General features: G+C 48.0%; 1 protein-coding gene across 2 annotated transcripts in view; it reads right to left on the bottom strand.

Annotated features, from left to right (window-relative positions):
- Positions 1 to 19,533, bottom strand: part of POMT2 (protein O-mannosyltransferase 2) — a 296,276-nt gene that overhangs the window by 77,908 nt on the left and 198,835 nt on the right. Inside the window, exon 21 of one of the 2 annotated variants that reach the window (XM_069638004.1) lies at positions 6,203 to 10,961. The exons of the other annotated variant lie outside the window; for it this stretch is intronic. Within the exon in view, the coding sequence (XP_069494105.1) occupies positions 10,856 to 10,961 (106 nt within the window). The 3' untranslated portion in view covers positions 6,203 to 10,855. Of the gene's footprint in view, positions 1 to 6,202; positions 10,962 to 19,533 lie in introns of those variants that run through there. 2 annotated transcript variants of the gene reach the window in all.

The raw sequence follows: 19,533 nt of genomic DNA, 5'->3' as shown, positions 1-19,533 counted from the left end.
TTGTATTGTGCTCATACACACGTGATTTAGAGCGCGACAAGGCAAGGGAGGACAAAACCAGCAATCTAACTAGGCCCAGTGACATTGAGAACGCGCAAGTGCAGGGCAGAGGGAAGGGGGAAAGTGCAAGGGAGAGGTGGGAAGTGCTGAGCAAGGGATAAAACCAACAACTGGTAGTGCAGCCAGCAAGGTGGCAAGTGAAAGGTTTAAGGCGCAGACAAGGGGTGTCTGATAAGTGCAGGTAAGGGGACTGTAGGGTTACAGATACAGACCCAAGTGCAAGGGTTGCCAGGAGTTGTTTTTAAGAGAATAGCACTTTGACAGCATGCAGTGTAGCAGGTACAGAGTGGCAAGCAGTCTTACTGTGTAAGGAGGAGGTTAAAGCAAAGTGAGGAGTCAAATGTTATTCATGGGTTGTCACGGCGAGGTCTTCTTGAAGCTGGCAGCAGGCACAAAACACCAAACACACTGCAATACTCCTGAAGAGGGAAAATGGGACGATCCCCACCCCCCCCCCCCGATTCCCGTCCAGACCATGGCCTATGACGTCATGACCCAAGCACCCCTGCGGGATGAGTTCAGCCCTCCAACTGCTGCCTCGGAAGTCAAGATCCACCGCGGCCACGCCTCACAGGCCAACTGCGCGCCATCTAAAGCACGTGGTGGGACCTCAGGTGGAGCGGAGACCCACCATATGGACCAACTCGATTAGACATCACCCACCAATATCGCCATCATTAGAGATGACATGACGACATAGCCAACGGACAAGAATACACGTGCCACCAAGCACCTGGATCAGACACACCAGCCCACACAAAGAACATACTCAGTGCTATGACATAGAGGACCACTCACAGATATGCATCGTTGTTATTTTTCACATAGGCTAACTACTGCACCGCAGAAACACAAGACGCCGGAGGAGCTTGTGTTTACGCTTGTAGATGCTTTTGCTACTAAAACTCTGAAGATGTCACCCTGTAGATGGACTAATGTATAAGGACCCAAGTCACACCTCGTGACCTCTGTGTTATGAAATATATGCAGCCACCCACAGACTAGGCCAAAGTAGGCCGCAAACTAGAGCCCCTAGGCCCGAAGCAGCTCAGACGAAACTGTAAAGTGTTCATCATGCAAAACAAACCCCGACGGGAGCCCCACAGCCAAGGCCACGAAGTTGCAATATGCACACCGTACTCTCAGCGCCAAGGTTACACCTGCCACTGCTAAACACTCCTCAGAGCAGAAATACAAATAAAATCCCCGTAATTCTGCTTCAGCCACGGTCTCTCAACACGTGACCAGGCCGATCTGACATGATGCCAAGCTCCAAGGACCAGAGAAGCTCTGGGGTCTCACGTCTGGGACCCATGCTGCAACAACAAAGTTACAAGTTGGACACTGGCAGCGATGGGAAAGGGACACCCAACAGGCGCTAGTAAGGCCTGGCCATTGTCCGCCACTGACACAGTCATACATTGTTGCCAATAACGGGTACATCCTGAGCTGGGAACGACGATGGTCCCAGGCTTGGGGGCTCGCAAATGAACCAATCATAATATGAGGCGCTAACCACGGACGACAACATAATTAAACCAATCACTAACTTTCTCCATATAACACATCTCATGTAACCATTCTTAGGGACGACCCAAGCGTACCACCTGACCTCTTCACCACTAAAATTCTCCCCTATTCTGATCAATACTTACTCTACCACTCGGGGAACCAACCCGGAGTAGCGTTAGGTTTAGGGGCTAGTTTTCCCGGGTGACGCACGTAGTAGTGTCATCCTGCTAGAAAAAGGGCTTGCAAGCCCATCACTGCTGAGAAGTTCCTTGGGTACCTATGCTCTGAGAACCTGTCCCTGTCGGTTTTGTGCAATAAACAGCACTAACTCTTGGCTCTTGTGTGTGCCTCATACTCCTTTGGGACGCGGGAGGAGTTGGGGCCTCCCCAACCCCGGAGGTCCGCGGACGGCCCTGCCAACCCCCGGGAAATCACTCCGACACTCCTCTGCCAGGAAACCAGTTTTTAAGTGCTCCACCTCTCGCACTGTAGACAGGGACAACAGACTCCAGACAAGTTTGTTATCGCAGCTGTTACCAAATACTCTGCGATACATCACTATTGTATAGGCTTAAGAATTTTGACTACGTGTGTGTCACGACCCTCGCCCAAAACCCCCTCTGGCAAACCCATTGCCCAGGAGGAGTCAGGACTCGGGCCTCTAGAACCTGGCATTCTTTTCCAAAATCCTCTTGGGGCCACTCCTGGCGCCTATAGCGCCAGGCTTATACACCATGAAAAACATGTGCTTGGGAACTACTTTTAATGTGTTATCAGCCAACATGGAGGCTTCCACATAGCTTGGTTCCAAGGAACCAAGCTATGCGGTCTAGTGTTTTGGGTGTGGTAGCCTAGGGACTACTTTACCTGGACTATTTTGTTGGGGCTATTTAAACCACACCCGAGCAAGACAACACGCTTCGTGTTACTTTGCAGCTTGCAACATGACGCTCACCATGTCCAGCTATTCCCTCGAACCTCGGAGAAGCAGAACCTGCAATTAGACAAAAGGAACATCATTAGCAGCAGCATCTTACCTGCAGTCTTCATCTTTAGCCACTCGCAGCTCTTGAGAACAGCTTCCTCGAATCTGCACGCCTCCCGGACAGAACGACCTGAAAGAGGAAGATAGAGGCAACATTAAAGAAAGCAGTAGAGACATTTGCAAGTTATGAACTGCTCAAAAGGCTTACCTGGCTGGTCGTCTCTCGGCTGGCACCACTCCGGACATTCCACTCACGCTGAAGAACACTGCGAACTACAAGGAAGGAAAACACAGGTTAGCAAAGGCAAGACTTCGCAGCGCGGCACATAGCGCTTACTTACCGCATCATAGCGTTCTTAATACACCATCATTTACCAATGGGGCTCAACCAAGCCAGTTCGCCGCGCTGAAGCTCTGCATACCTAAGGGAGAAAAAAAGAGACATTTTAAACAAAGAAAGGCAGCAGGATAGCAACAAAACTAAAGAACAGCAATAAGACCTACCTGAACAATATCAAACGGGCCAGCGTCAGGGAAGTAACTGGACCGCACTCGCCCATGAAAGACAACGCGCCCCTGCAAAGAAGGCAGGACGGAGAGTTTGCCTAACTCTAGCACAAGGTGAGGAGAGGGCGCCAGAGGGGCTGAAAGCATACGGGGATGGAGGGAGGATACTTACCCCGGTCGGTCAGCCTTGAACACAGTCCTCCTGTATTTTCAGGCAGAACCTTCCCCGCAGACCACATATGGGCAAAGCTGAGAAGCATACCAGCGAGTAACCCGGCTGGGTGGCGTCCCTGTGGATACCAGGCGAGCGCAACAGTGTGCAGGTAATGTAGAAGCACTCGCACAGCTAAACTCACACATTTTGCAGAGGCTTGCGTAACTCTGGTTGTTATTCTGGAATGAGACTATGTAGCAGTCCCTTGTAAACACAATGTCAGATCGCCATGTGGCCGGTCTTCCAAAAGGAACAATGGACCTGTTCTAAGCAGTGCAACTGTAGCTTCTTTTTCCTTGTGATCTTGCCCATTGGTTTTCCAGATATTGGCGTACCCTTCTTTTGTTAGCAAGTCATGGCTCACAAGACTGTATCTCACAATGACTAGTTTATAAGCAATGGTTCAGTGAAGACGCTGCTGAATGCCAGTGAATCAGGCTGTGTTCAGTAGAGGTGGTTGAGGTAGGAGATGGACTCCTTAGATCACTGTTAACTGCATTATTTGTTGATGTTGCTTGCTTGTTCTTGGTCTTTCTTAGATAACGTTTGCTTTGACTGTCAGTTTCCAACACTCCTGGCTCTTCATGTCAGGTCCAGGAAGGGACAAGCTGTAGGGTTTTCACTGAAGAAGGTGAGTACCGAGAGCTGTGATGAACTCCTCAGTCTGACCCTTTTGTGGGTGGTGTGGTAGCCAAGGTGTTTGCATATTACCACCCATAGTGCGAAGCTGTGAATGGATGATGACATGGGTAGGATATCCTGGTTACCCTCCCAGCACCACAGGCAGAGGGACAGCGAATTGTCACATGTGTGTGACAATCCTAGCTGGCCATTTCAATGAAATGTAGAATATGACGGAAAATTCTGACAACATTAAAGGTTCATGGATACTTTAACGCGGAACCTGCAGTTTCTGAATTTGTGTAGCACGCTCCCTGTTGGGAATCAACCAGTGGCAGATTCCTGCTGCAACAGCAAGAGTGGTCCGCGATCCCGCAGCCACAGAAGCCACGCTGGCTTTGATCACCGAGACCGCTGCTCGTGCTCCAGCATCCATGCGCAGAATTTCACAAAGCAGGATGGCTGACAGGTCCTTTAGAGGCTTGATCCATTCAACAGAAGGAAACTGCTCGACAGAAATTCAAACACCCAAGTTAAACTAACTTAAAGGGCACCCAAACCCCAATAAGCACAGGCTATCTAAGATGCATACCCTTTAGACTAGCCCAGCCCAGGCGGGGCGACGGGGACCAATAAAAGCAGACCCAGGGAAGCTATTAGATGCAGTTTGGAAACAGACCACGAAAGCATTTGGTGCGAGTTGGAGCATAGCAGAGTGGAGACAGAATGCTGAAAGGTGGAGCCTGCAGAAGTAATGGAGGATCATCAAGGAGGTTGAACACAGGGTGGGGGGTTGGAACATCAGTAGTGAGTGAGGGAGGTACAGAACATGCAAGTTGAGGAGAGAAGTCAAGAAGGAGGTTGTGAGAAGTAGTGGGGCGGGATGGTGGATCGAGGTAGAAACACAGTTGGAGGTTGGCGAGCATGTCAAATCAGGTCATGGAGATGCAGTGGGGAGAAAGGAGTGATTTCCTGTGCCAAGAAAGGGTGAACCTGGGATGGGTGGAGGTATATACACATGAGGAGTTGAGGAGGTGCAGGAGACTAGGTGTAAGGAGGCAGCAGTTCAGACAATATAGAGGTGGTCCTCTTAGGAATTAATATGTTGCGAAGTGTTGGCGGGGAGTGTGGGCTGTGGGGAGAAGTGGCAGAACGCTGAAACAGGGAGTGGTCAGTGCTCTTGACAAACAATGGAAGTTGCAAGGTGGCCCTCTTCTTCTGGAAGCCCTGGGCCAACTTGCAAAGACCTTTTGTGTTGGACAATTAGTCCGTGGAGCCTGCCAGGTGGAGAGCAAGAATTCTCGAACTCATTCTACTGCTGCATTCAACTTCTGTCGACTTCTTCACAGGCTCTCTCAGGTGTGGATTCAGGTACTGAATCCAGACACCTTTCAGAAATGGGTCAGATCTGGTTGCGGCAACTGAAGCGCTCACACGCAAAGGGTGTTAGTAGCCATGACCATATATGGTAATAATGCATCCCACTTACTCTCTCATAGTAAACATCTAGCTGATGGGAGGTGATTGCAGAGCGGGCAGAGGGCCATCGGGCCCCCCTTACCCTGTGAGGCTTAGAGGTTTTCAGGGGCACACAATTCGGAATTGCAGCCCTGATGAGTGCTCATCAGGGAAGCATGGGGATACCATGTCAGGGTAAATCAAAAGTACTCGGGGCCACACATCAGATATTCGGGGTGGAATTTCCCTTGCACAAGTGCACTCCTGTCTCAGTTTCTTAAAGGAAATAGAAGTCCTGTGCCGCCTAAACAGCAGGAAAACACAAGCACTGGCATAATCACATCATTAAGAACAATGCTCACTGGGAATCAATGCCGGTGGTGTCAAAAAGCAACGGACGTGGCCGGCACGCAGGAAGTGGAGATGTAAACTAGACTGACAGCATAGGGACAGCCAACTCTTAGATAATTAGGGAGGGGGACCACATAGTGAGGCAGATCGAAGAATTACATCCAGATGCAAAGGGTTCAGTGCGAGAGATCTGCTAAGCAGGAGCAGAGGGGAGGAGTAAAAACCTACAATGAAAGGGGGAAAAATGGGCAATGCACGAGGGGCACACCGCACTAGCATTTGGACGTAAAAAGTAGTACAGCATGAATTCCACTGACAAAGTTCTTGAACCACAATAATTGGGTGAGCCTCAGCGATAACGTGATAATCCTCAAATACTTATGGGAAAGGCTGTACATGGAAGGGGTTAAGGCTCTCTGTAGCAAAATCTGCAAGAAAATAAATCTGTTTATGAAGAAAGGCACAAATTAAATAATGATCTGCGCACACCAAGATCAGAGTTTATTACCAAGTGTTTATTTTCTCACTTTCAAGATCCAAATTAAAATGCTCAGCATAGTGAATCTTAATTTGCAGTGGATACCACTTGACTAGCGCTAAAGACAGCAAGTAGGGCTGTTGCGGTTGTCGCACAACTCGCAACCCAAGTTTATTCAACCTTAATTTACAGCTGATAACACCAACAGGCCTGGTTGTGTTTTCGCTCTGGAGCGGGTAGTCAAGATACATTGAAAGCAGTGGACCATCATCAAATGTAAAAACGTGCCACCTCATCGAGGCGATATCCTGTGAAAGGGATACAGGAGGATAGCTCTTGAGGGTTTCCTGCCTCTCATCTGGCATGACAACTTCTTAAACTCCTTACTAGTGCATTATTTACTGCCAAGAGGGGCCAATTGGGGACTGGAGCCCTGAAAAATGTACAAAGTGTGAAACACTGACACAAGCAGCGAGGGGACACTGGGCTCCACAGAGAGCCTGCTCCATGGTCCCGATTGAGTTCCAACACTGAATGTGAGGTCTTCATAGTCCTTCTGGTGTAGTGGCATTGCCCCAGGTTTACATAGAATCCTGTAGTTCACTGGCTTTAGTGTTGCTTCATTTCACAGAAACCAATAGTACTGTAGTGTCCTTTATAATTAAGCAATATCAGGGAAACAGGGCGTTCCTGTAGTGTTTGAAGGCATATCACGAATCCAGAGACGCTCAGGCTGACATCCGTTCTAGATTTCTGAAGCTACGCTTATGCCGGGATTCCATAATCCCAGCATAAACATTTAGAAAATCCTGCACTATGGTCCGGCAAGATTTCCATGGAAGCCCTGCATTCTTGTAGTGTTTTCAGGAGTGGAATGTGATTTACTGGACTTGGGCCTCATTCACATTGCTGCAGATGCAAACAGTGTAAGGCGGGTAGGACAGGAAACTGGGCAACAGCGTTAAAAGAAGATTTGGGGCTAAGGACAACTTCTACCACCTCAGCCTCCCTCCTCGCTCATCCTCACAGTGTGCCCACCTCAGGAACCACACGTCATGCGGATGTCTGGAACAATCTACACAGTATATACAGAGGGATGCCATGCAGGGGCCACAATAGAGGAGGCGCGCACAGTCGCTTAGTACAGCCATTGAGCTTTAATCACTCCCATGTGGCAGAGGTTCAGTGTCTCCTACGACCAGTTCTGCCCCCCAATAAGGAATGGAGAACATTTCTGGTGGCCCTATCACAGAGATATGTTACGTCATATTTTGAGAATTCCAAAACTAAGGAGAGATCAAGATATAAAGGGGCGACTCGTGTTCGTTCCTGGAGGCAAGTTAGTCCTGTCTTCTGAATGAACATCATTACGCGCAGCGTTGATGGTGGAAACGAGTCATCCACTGAAAATCTCGCCATGGAAAATGATGCCAGAGGATATTTACCCACATTAGCACCAAGCACTTCCCCAAAAGTTCTAGGACTGGAGTTTAGAATAGTAAATAACTGCAGTCCTTAAATATGTGGCAGTGGCTTTTTAGAGAGAATTGCTTCCCTGTGGACATTTCCCAGGTGAGATTTTCACATAGAAGCGCCCAAGCGCTCCCGGGGCTAGAGCCATAGAGAACGACTGCACTCAATCACATCAATGCTACTGCCAGCCTAGACCAAGCGCTCACGGGGCTAGAGCCATAGAGAACAACTGCATTCCATCACATCAAGGCCAGCGCCAGCCTAGACCAAGCGCTCATGGGGCCACGGCCATAGAGAATGACTGCACTCGATCACATCAAGGCGACCGCCAGCCATGACCAAGCGCTCATGGGGCCAGAGCCATAGAGAACGACTGCACTCGATCACATCAAGGCCACCGCCAGCCTAGACCTTCTCGGGGAGAGAAGTTTGTCAACTATCAACATGCGTATGGAAGACTTAGATGATCTTTCCTTTCACTTAAGAAAAAAGCAAACCGCATCCAGGAGGTTGGGGGGGTTGGGGGGGGGGGGTAATCGGGGGTTCGAAGATTGTGAGACTCAGGATCACTGACCCCTAAGAAAGTATCTCACGAGATTTTCTTCAAAATATTGAGGGGTCAGAAGAAACAAAAGCTATTTCTCTACCAAGGAATCCTGCCAGATCCAAGCCCAAAGATGAATAACCCGACTAATGGTTATATGTGATTTTACCAAAGTAAAATTCAGAGTGGTAAGCTTCACTGAGGTACAAAATACCGAAAAAATACTGAAATATTTAAATGTATTAAAATGTGGGTGTCCCCCTCAAGCCCTGTTTTCATACACTTTTAACCACACCCGACCCATTTTAACCCCTAATCCCACTACCATATTTATTTATTTACAATTTTCTGTATTATTTTTTTTAGGTATTTTGTATCTCGGTGAAACTTACCACTCTTAATTTTCTTTGGTAAAATGACTGGATACCCTCACTAACCAATTGAGAGGAGGTGGCATGCTGTTTGAATGCACAGCTTTCTTGATACATTGCCAGTTGGAAGACATTTAGGCCGACGTCTTGTAACCTACCTGCTAGGCAGAGAGACAGGTTGCATGTAGAATTATTCTTGCTTTTCAGATAGGGAGTGTATGTCTGGCACAAGTGGACGAGCCGGTGGGATCTTGTGAGTACAGAGCAAACATGGGTTGTGATACCAGTAAGTGCTGCAACTAGGATGGCATCCATCTTGCATTAGCTAAGGCCGTTACTTTCACCAAACAGGCAGCTTTAAAACTGTACTTTGATTTCAGGAGGTATATTGCAAATCACAGATGATTATTCATTGAGTGCAGGAATGAGCCTCGTGCTGCCATAGCTGCAGAATCATTAGAAAGCTGCATCTTCCACCCCCCCTCCTTGCCTGCCTGCCTGCCTGCCTGCCTGCCCGCCCACCTCAGTTTAAGACGGAAAGGAACATGCTATAGGAGTACTGATGTGGCAAGCCCGGCAGAGGCACTAGACTGCTGGCGAACGAGGAGTCGACTCTGGCAAAGCATCACGATAGCTTGAGCCAGAGCTTGTGGGGAAAAGGAAGTGAAGCCAGAACTGCAGCATTCTTGAAAGAATTGCAAAGCAGTTCATGAAAGCCAAATCAGTGCCTGAGTGAAACTGTTAACCCGAGGTTGCAGGAGGCGGGATTTCTATTGAACAGGGCCCTCTGAGAAGGTTGGGACCCTATGGCTCAGGATATCTGAAATTCTCTGGGACTCAAAGTTTGGTTTCACCCCGGGAGAATGCACTAAAACACCCGCTGGTTCTTCAGAGGTTGTCAAAGGCAGATTCTACCAGCCCTAGCCAGCACAGTCAACTGTGAGGTATCACAGGAGTCTTAGTCCAAAACATCTGGAATGTCGCAGGTTATAGAGTTCAGCACTAAGGCCAGAAGGAAAAATGCTGATTCTTGCTTCTCAGGAGCTCTTTGGCCTGCAGGGAGTGATCAGAAATGTTAATGGCTGCAGTGCAGCCAAAGGAGCGATGTGCAGCTCCTCTTGCTGACAGCATAAAGTACACCAGAGCTACTGCGGAAAAGCAAAAGCAATGGCCTCTATTATAAGCCAAAATGGAGCCCTTAAATGCAGACGCAGAGCGGTCACCCCTGGTTCATGCTGCTATTCAAAGAAAAAATAATTTCAGGATTTGGGTCAGCGCATGAGTCGATTTGAAGGAAACTGAATGGTTCTTGTTGATATAGTGAAATAACGGAGGGATTTCTATAGGAATCAGAAGTCCATCATCTCACACGGCTAGCAATTGGAATCAAAATAGCAGATCAGTGGAAACCGATTTGACGCAAGGGTTCTAGTGAAGACTGATCAACCTACGGTGCTAGAGTATTATTGAGGCACCTATCAGTGTCTGGCCTGAATAGGGTGCCCAGCAAAGACGGCAGAGGTATTCACTCAGGACATGGTCTGGAACCTCGGGTTGTATGTACCCTTACATACCGGTAATTCCCGTCTGGATTCTGCAACGTACCAAGCAATGATTAATCTATTGAACAAAAGTGCAAGCATCCACAATCTGCAGAGAAAACTTGAGACAAAAAGGCCTGCGGGGTTACGTTGTCCAAATAGTTGACCACATTGGATATGCAAGTTCACATTAGCCGGCGGAAAAAAGCAGGGGTTGTGCAAATTGGTAGAGGCCAGGTAATGGGTCGATTTGTGTAAGAGGGACATGTGAATGCATGGTCATCTGGACTCTTTTTTTTTAAAGCTGTTGGTCAGTTTCCTCTCCAGACCACCTTTCACGGGTTTCCCTCCAGTTACATGTCTAGAGTTCTGCTCAGACAGCGTAGGCCAGGTCACGCTTATCTTTCTGTGGTGTTATTCTTTAGTGGTATTCTGTAATTCGTGCATTCATGTATATCTCCGGCTGTAATATTTTCTGCGACATGTGTTTTAGCATGTCATAATTGGTGTAGGAGCTTTCATCGCAGCGATGTCTAGGATTATTAGAGTTAGTGCGGGGCATTTCCGGCATTGCCAAGGACCTCTTCTTTTGCTGTCCCCTCTTTGGGAAGTTCCTCTCCTGTCCTGAAGAAAGAGGGGAGACGATGCATTAAGGCAAAGGCAACAGCTCTGGTCCGTGATTTTGTTTTACTTTTCATCCCCCATACAGATCCGTTCCCGAACGGGCCAGTGCCTTATTTTCAGAAATCCCAAGATTCCATCCAACGGAGCCCGGCCATGGGGCTGCTTGGGTCCGGAGTCAAAGGACCCACCATTCCATATGCCAGAGGGTGGAAGAGGTAGAAGCTGTTAAAGAGAAGAGGAGTCGTAGTTTAGTTTTACAGACATATCTCTGGGCTGCCTCAAACCAAGATCACACATTAAACATTAGCCATCTTCTCGGCGTGATTGCTATAGTGACTATCACACAACTTTAAACACACAATTGCTCAAAATACTTCTTCCCAGGGCTTAAGTGTGCAACTAACAGCCCAAATCAGAGAAGACAATCACGCATGTCCTATGAATACATTTATAAGTGTTTCATTCTGAAGTGGGACATTTCAACCAAACCCCTGTGGCATGTTGAATCAGCAACATTTAATACGCACTGATCAATGAAAGTCACTGCCACTGGAAGGCCTTCCTTCGTTTGTGAGATCACTGCGTCACTTCCTCTGATCAGCAAGGCGTGGCCAGAGGGCATCAGACAGTTGCTCACTGGTCCACAAGACTAATACCAAGGAAACAGAGCTAGAAACCCCTTCTAGAGAAGGGAAAGGAGCCCTTAAGAGGTTTACCTACAGGAGCAGGAAGAGCCAATGGGATGGGCCAAGCGTAAGATGGTGAGGAGGTGGGGCTGCTCTAGCAGCGCTGTACAGTTGGCTCGGAGGGCCAGTGCTAAGCCAAGGAAAATGGGTGCGTCCACAGAAGGCTACTCACAAGAGCTTCACCGAGGCATTCATTCAAAATTACTGCCACGAGCAGATACTTCGCACTATTACAAGGATTCTTTTCCAGTCTAAAGGGAGGAAGGAAACAGCTGAAGGACCTGTATCATGGTCTCAACATTATAAAACACACACTTATATGTCTGTAATGCTTGTGAAGGCCAGACCTATTCCCTGACCCAATGTTTATTAAAAGAAACAGAGAAGTAAATAGCCACAGTGGCTTGAGGACTTCAGTAGTATTACAAACAGCCTTCCTTAGGATTCAGGCAGGAGAAAGCTAAAAGCAAAGTTGTACTGAAAAACAAACAAGTGGGTACTTGCATGTTCCTGTGGCGAAGAAAGGGCAGCTACTTATCTGAGGAGTCAGAGGGACCCACACAAGATTCCTATGCCAATGCTACAAAGAAAAGGCATAGGATGGCGGCAGGCAAGAACTTTATGCCCTACGAGAATTACATTGCCCTATGTAGCAAGCATGACCAGGTGCCCAAAGAGGAAGGCCAGTGACTCCATATATGTTAGAAGAATTGGGGGCAATACTCAAGCCATGGGTTTTAGTGAAGGCAGCCCGGGGTTGTGGGTGTAGAAGTTCAGTTGTCTGGATTGGGTCTTGCTGGTGGCAGTTCCAGTGTTCGCTTAAGGACTTCATCACAAAGATGCCTGGAACTGCACTTGAAAATCCTGATGAAATAGGACCTCTGCTTGGGATCCCACAATCTTGGAGAAAAACAGAAGATGTAGCTAGCAGTCTCGGGTTTACCCAAAAAGGGTCTGCTGGCAGCACTGCAAGACAAAGGGGTTCAGGTAACACATGCTAATTCACCACCAGGCAGGGCCAAGATGACTCTCCCCTCCCCCGGTGAGGGAGCAGCACTGAAGGCAGGCATACTTTGTTTCCAAAGGAGCAGCCCCCTCATTTAAAATATGCAGACCTTCCACGACTGAAGAGATATGCAGCTTCACAAACTTCTTGAAGGTGCCAAAGGAGATGGTGAACCCGCTATGCCCACTAGTTCATACGAAGGAGGCACATGGGTAGGGTCCTTCTCGTCGAGAGAAGCAGAGCTTCACATTACAGGGGTTGACTTTGGCAATGGCGGTTGCAGTTGCAACACAACATATCCCTTGTTAGTCTAGGTTTGGGATCCAGTGGCAGACTGGATGAGGACTGCAAAACCTCCCTACATATATACAATGCTCGGATGAGCTGGGTACATCTATAGATGGCCAGCATTCAACCTCTGGGAGGTTATCCAATCCTGGACATCAGCTCAATAGGCATCCTTGGCATCGCTCAGGATGTAGATAAGGGTGCCCGGGCGACCCATGAACAGTCAAACCGAATTCCAAGATTACAGGTGCCCTTCCTGGGCTCTGGGGAGAGCCCACAAAGCGGCATCACAATATGCATCTATTGTGACCTCTGAACAGGAGGACGACTGACAAAGCCACTGGATCACAAAGGCATTGCTTAACCGACGAGGCGGCCATTTTGGCCAATATGCTTGACAAAAGGCAACTTCGCTGTAAAAACACAAAAGTGCACAGTGGTGCATCTACAATATGTATAAGTATAAGGGCAACACTTCCGCCAACCTGTCAGAATTAGAACAGGGATGGAAAATCTATCCCGGGTAAAAGGAATGACGGACAGGGTCCCACTGTACTAGTGGGCTCCCCTGCACTGAAAGCCACAAGGGCTAGTTAGTATTGTCCTAAAGTAATACGTTGCACTGGCAAGTGGAAAAAGCACTACACTCAACAAGAAAAGGCAGACAAACTAAACAATTCATAAAATATTCTGGGGGTCTTAAAGTATCGGGCTATGAATGCAGCAAAAAGATAAATCCTTTCTAAAACCTACATCAAACGCAACTTGACAAAACCCAAATACACCTGACGAACATCCCTGCCAACCCTCACATACACATGTGGGTTTTGTGGAAAGTCCTTCTACTGTTGCAGTGACAGAATCCAGTCATTCATAGCTCTCATCACCAGAAAGTCGCCAGTCTTGGTATCGGGTATAATGTTGCAACAGAATTTGACATTGGAGCTGACATTTCGAGGGTGGTAGCAGCTACCTTGCCAGCATTCCAGATACCACCATGTAACCCAACCTGCACATAGCTCCCTACAGAAAATAAGGCTAAGGAAAACATAATCCAATCACCTACATCCTGATCAACCAACATTGGCTGCCACTGCACACCTGAATCAACGAGAAGACCTTCAGCCTAACCAATAAAACAGGGACAGACAATTAACAGGGCCCTCTTCCTGCTCCCACCTACAAGGCTAAAAACCTTGGGGTAATCTTCGACTCCACACTCTCCTTCTCTCCTCACATCTCTGACGTCTCTAAGAAATCACACTACCAGCTGCACCTCCTCAGAGGTATTCTTCCTCTCCTCTCCTTCCCCCAGAAGCTCACCGTCTCCAGAGCCCTGGTTCTCTCTAAGTTGGACTATTGCAGCAGCCTCTATCTAAATCTGCCTGCCTCTACTCTCTGCAACTTATCCAAAACAGGACTGCGAGACTTGTCCTTGGCCTCAAGCCCAGGGATCGCATCTCTCCAGCACCGAAATCTCTGCACTGGGTCCCAGTGGCTGCAAGGATTAAGTTCAAAACCTTCTGCATTATCCACAAGGCCTTATGGGGCCTCTGGCCGCATTACCTTCAACTCTCTCTTCCTAAATACCTTCCTTCTCGGGCTCTTCGCTCATCTGCCTCCAACTCCCTCAGGGTTAGCCGCTTCTCCAAGCAACGAGTTGGTGGTCGATCTCACTCCTCGGCTGGGGCCTCCCTCTGGAACAGCCTTCTTGCCTCCCTGAAACTTGAGGAGAACCATCTCCAGTTCCGGAAACACCTCAAAACCTTCCTCTTTGCTTCTGCTTTCTCTGCCTCTCTCCCCTGCTGAAATTCCCGCCGATTCTGCACTGGTTACCTGGCCACCCTTTCTGATCTTTGGCCAGTTCCCGCCTTTGCACACCTCCCTGGCAACCCCCTGCACCTGGGGACTGGTTCTGTATCCCTTCAGTCCCCTTCCAGCACTTATGTCTGCTCTTACCTTGCATTTGCCACCATCAGGCTGTTTTATTTATCGTATTTATTCTTCTTTCCCATGTACTGCACTTTCCCTTCCCCTGGCACTCTTCCCGTTGTCCCTACCCTCGCACTTGCGCGATCTGAATGACACCTGGCCTAGTAGGATCGTTGTCTGTCTTCCACTGTTTTCCCCTCCCTTGCCTCTTTGTGCCTTGAAACACTTATAGGCGCGTTATAAATGCCATATCATATCTAGTAGAGAAGGTACCCATCCTGAGCAACAACAGAAGCACCATCATTGACCGGTTTGAGGTTTACAAAACTACAGATTGAAAAGAGCCAGGATGTGAGCCACATCATGCTATGTTCTAAAGCTTGTCTCACCCAAACACTCTTGCAATGCAGAACACAGTTCATATCTCTTTACAGAGCACCTCTATCTTTGCTCCTAACACATTCCAGGCAATGCCTGGTCTACTCCTCTAGCTGAAACAGGATGGTGATGCCTCATCCAATGTAATTCTGACACCCGCCTTCACTCAAACTCCCCCTTAGCACCCCCTCGATCAAGAGGCAATTTACAATCCATCTCAGAATTACACAACCACTTGTCTTGTGTAGAATTGGTGTCTGTTATGACATGCATTACTCACCGTAATAGAATTTCTGATGATTGTATCTCCTTAGATTCACACGCTGTGCATATAGTCTGACATCCAGTGGTAACCGCAGAATATTGCATCTTATCTTTCGAGGATCGAAAGGGGACGTCAACATGGGCCTGCCTGTAACACTATTCCTAATGTGAAGTGTAGTGTACCCAAGATCCCTCATGCGTTGAGATCCCTTCCGATTGTATTTTCTCTGCCACAAGGGAGCCCAATTACTATTTTGAGTACATAAAAGAGAGAAAGCAGTAAGACGTCTATGTTCCAGGGTGGGCACATGTGAATCTAAGCAGATACAATCCTCAGAAATGCTATTACGATGAGTAATGCATGTCTTCTGATGCTTGTTAATCTGCTTAGAATCACATGCTCTGCATAGACTAGCGAGCAGTACCCGGAGTTGGAGGTGGGTTGTGAGAAGGAACAGTAGTGAAAAGATGTCTTATTGTCCCACCTGAGAATCAGACCTAGAATGAGTGTCTAGGCAAAAGTGTTTTGTAAAGGTGTTACAGAACTCCAGGTTGCCGCTTTGCAAATGGACTCTTGCAGAACATTTCTAATGAATGCTATGGAAGCCCCGGTGCCTCAAGTAGAATGTGCTTGTCGGGGAGAATTCTCATTCTATGGCTTATTTCCCTTACCTATAGAGTGCCCCAGCAGCTTTGCTGGATTTTAAGGGTTTGTTTCTTTTCCTGCTAAGAGTGAGGCTCTTTTTCCCACTCTTAGGCATTTTTTCCATGTGTGTTCTAGGCTATGTTTGTGTTTAATGTCTATGGGCTTTTCTCACCCCCATAGAAACCATCTTTACTCGCATGTGTTACACAGCACCCTCTGTGCAGCGACACAGGGGTGCCGTAGCGACCCCCAAACAGACTCCATACCCTGGCACTGACTACTGTCTCCCAGGGCATGTAAAGTCCCAATTGACTTTACTAGTCAATTGTTATGAACTAAACCAGTACAAACCATCTTACTATGGAGGTACTGGAAAGGGTCAATAGTTTTTCCCTTATGTTCATTTTCGAGAGGGTACCGTACAGTCTCTCTCCCAAAAGTTTCTGGCTGGTGGCAGTGGTTACTACCATAAATATTCAACCGTAAATATTTTTCTATGGGATTTTCCCATTGTTCAAGGCTACCACTTTTTCTGACAGCCTCTTTCATACCGCCGGTGTATTTTAATATTAACTTTACTCCGGTAGGTTTTTATTGCCAGAACTTTTAATATAACTTCTTTCTCGTGTCTTTCTCTAAACTCCTAACCCAGGTCGGGGATCCTTTGTTCGTCCTTTTGGTGGGCTTCTGCCGAGAAGCCCTCGTTTTGGCGCCACCGAGTCTGGGGTGGGTCCATTGTGTGGGAGGGGGAGTAGGACCCCTGGACAGGGTTGCCTCAGCAACCCATGTCGCACTCTATCCTGATAGGCTGGAGGGTCTCCCGCCAAGATGATCACTTCACTGTGTGAGTGACAGCTAGGCTGTATGAATGGGGATCTTTTTGCATAAAAGCAGGGTCCTGCGGACTGGAAGAGCAAGACGTTGCCACTGGAACGAAGAAGCCGAAGAGGAGAGAAGCCAAAGACATCTGCAACGACTGAACCAACGGTGAAGCCCTGCTGCAGCGTCTCACCACTTTTCTCCACACAACGAGAGAAGATCTTCCTCTGCAAGAGCCTTCTTCCCTTGAGCTGGTGGGGCCAACCAGTTTGCCAATCGCCTTCCCGGACCTGCCTTGGTCGAATCTCGCATACCCTGTACTCGGAGGCCGGATAGCCAGGCACCAGTCCACCCGGACCGCGATTTAAAGGAGCATTACTTTTATTCGTCAGGCAGCACCGCGGCTGGTCTCATCTCTGGGTAGTGCAGTAACTCTAACCTTCCTCCACGACGAGAGCCTCTCTTCCTCTGCTGGACCACCTGAACTGCAGGAACTACCAGGAACAACCGCCACCGCAGGAGCCACTTCTTCATTTAAAGGTACATTGTTCCGCCAGGCCGCCCTTTATTCGCGGTAGCACTAAAGGTGTTTTAAATTCTTTACCTACCTGTTGGGTTGGCCGCCCCTCTCTCTTAACATTGTCTTTTCAACTTCTGCATCCACCTTTTCAAAATCGTTAACCAAAGACTGGACTGCAGCTATGAGAACATTTTGCTCCTGGGCCCTCCCTTGCCCTGTACCAACTGACTTTGGCACAGGCCTACTGACTCTGGTTACATTTGTTAGACCTCCCTTCTCTAGATTGATTTTCATCTAGAACTGTGTGTTGCACCCAATTCTTACAACTACCCTTTCCTTCCCATTTTTAAACCTTGCGAAATGCCATTTTGCTCAGTTTTCATTTAAGTATTGTCTATACTGATGGACTGTCTTGCTTAAACTGGTCCACAAACTTATGGGAAGTGTTGCTAGGGTGTGTAGGAAACTATTTCTAAATAACGTGTGCTTTCCCTCCCTTGTAAGGAATTGTTAGAGTATCCCTTGTGTGTAGTTTTCACTGTGCCTTTTTGCTCAGTTTTCACTCTGGTTCACTTGGTCTACAATTTAACTTGGGAGTGTGTATATTTGTCCTTTGACTTAATTTAACTTGCTTGATGACTGATACATGTGTTTTATTAGAAGTGTAGAAGATAAATATAGAACTACTTTTTAATACAAAGCTTTGGTCAGTGTTTCCTTGTGCCATAGTACTATAGGCCGATTGTGTAAACCCTGAATACTGCTCATCTCCCTCTTGAGATAAGTCTGACAAATTTCCCTGACCATGCAATCCAGAGACTGTTCCCTTTTGATCGGTTCTGGGGGCATTGAGCATTCTCCAGAGTTGCGAACCGGTTGATTTCTGGGAAGTCCCATAGTGCGAAAACATTGGGAGACAATGTCTTCGGGTAATCGCCATTCGTACTCTACGGGCATTGGGAAGTCTCTGCTGAGCACGTCCGCCAGAAGATTGAGTTCCCCTGGAATGTGTCGGGACAACAGGAACATCCTGTGTTTGAGAGCCCATTTCCAAATGTTCTGGGACAGCTTGGATAGCCCTGGAGTGTGTATGCCCCCTTGCTTGTTCAGGTAGTACATGGCTGTGGTACTGTGTCAGGATCAGGACTGTCTTCCCCAGTAACTGTGTTTGAAAGGCTTTCAGGGCTTTGAATACAGCTAATAGCTCAAACAGATTTATGTGGTTGGATGCTACTTCTGAGGACCACACGCTGTGCGCCGTCTGCTGAAGCAGGTGAGCTCCCCACCCAGTGAGAGATGCGTCTGTTGTGAGAATGGCTTCTAATGCGGGGGTGGTGAAAGATTTCCCCTTCAAGAGGTTTTCCCTTGACCATCACTGCAGAGAGAGCATGAGGGCTGGCGAGACAACTACCAGATCTTCCCATTGTCCGCTGGCCTGACACCACTGGCTGTTGAGTGAGTGGTCCCTCACCCGCAAGCCACTTACTCACCAATCCTCCGCTTCTGATTTCAGGAGCTTGCTCCACTCTTCCCTCGGCTTCTACCAGACAAACAGGTGAATGTGCAAGATTTCTCTCTGCAGCAGGTAACCATTCACAGGATGGGCAGCTGTTGATCCGCTCTACAATGTGTCCAGCCTGCTTAGACTTACCTTCCCTCCATTTCACTTGCATACCTCCCCTATTCTTCTTGTACTACAGTTACGGACTCCATTTGGGATACGCTATGTTTCCTACCCACCAGGTTCTGAACCAGTTTCCCTCCCATCCCAGAGGGCCCAGACCCAGGGACTTGCATTCAAGGTCAGTGAGGCATTGCACGTGTGCACGCCACATGTAATTTTATTATGCTGTATCCTTCGTTTCATAGCACACATGTACCCACTGCCATGTACCCTAGCAAATCACAGTTCATCCTACTAATCTACCCCCCTTATTTACATGTCCCTCATTTAGGGAGACCTGTTCCTGGCCCTGGAAGAAGGCTTCTATCTCCTCAAGCAGAAACGTCACACGGCGCTGCACCACCAGTGCCCTTACAGTCCGATGATTTAAAATCCAGACGTCACCTACCAATAGGTCACCCTTCTGCCTGGCATTGGTAGACCTTTTTTCAAGGTTGCCACTTAGGAGTCTGATACTACACACACACTCCATGGGACTCTGAATATATGTGCAACTGTATTAAACTTATAGGGCTCTGTCTTTCTTCCAAGCCCAGTTTTGTCCCAAATCTTCAAACATGGTGTCTGCTTT

This window comes from Ambystoma mexicanum, chromosome 14, assembly GCF_040938575.1.
Source record: "Ambystoma mexicanum isolate Mex_15411 chromosome 14, UKY_AmexF1_1, whole genome shotgun sequence".
NCBI lineage: Eukaryota > Metazoa > Chordata > Amphibia > Caudata > Ambystomatidae > Ambystoma > Ambystoma mexicanum.
Note: the sequence above shows the minus strand (reverse complement) of the source record. Positions and strands in the feature narration are given on the sequence as shown.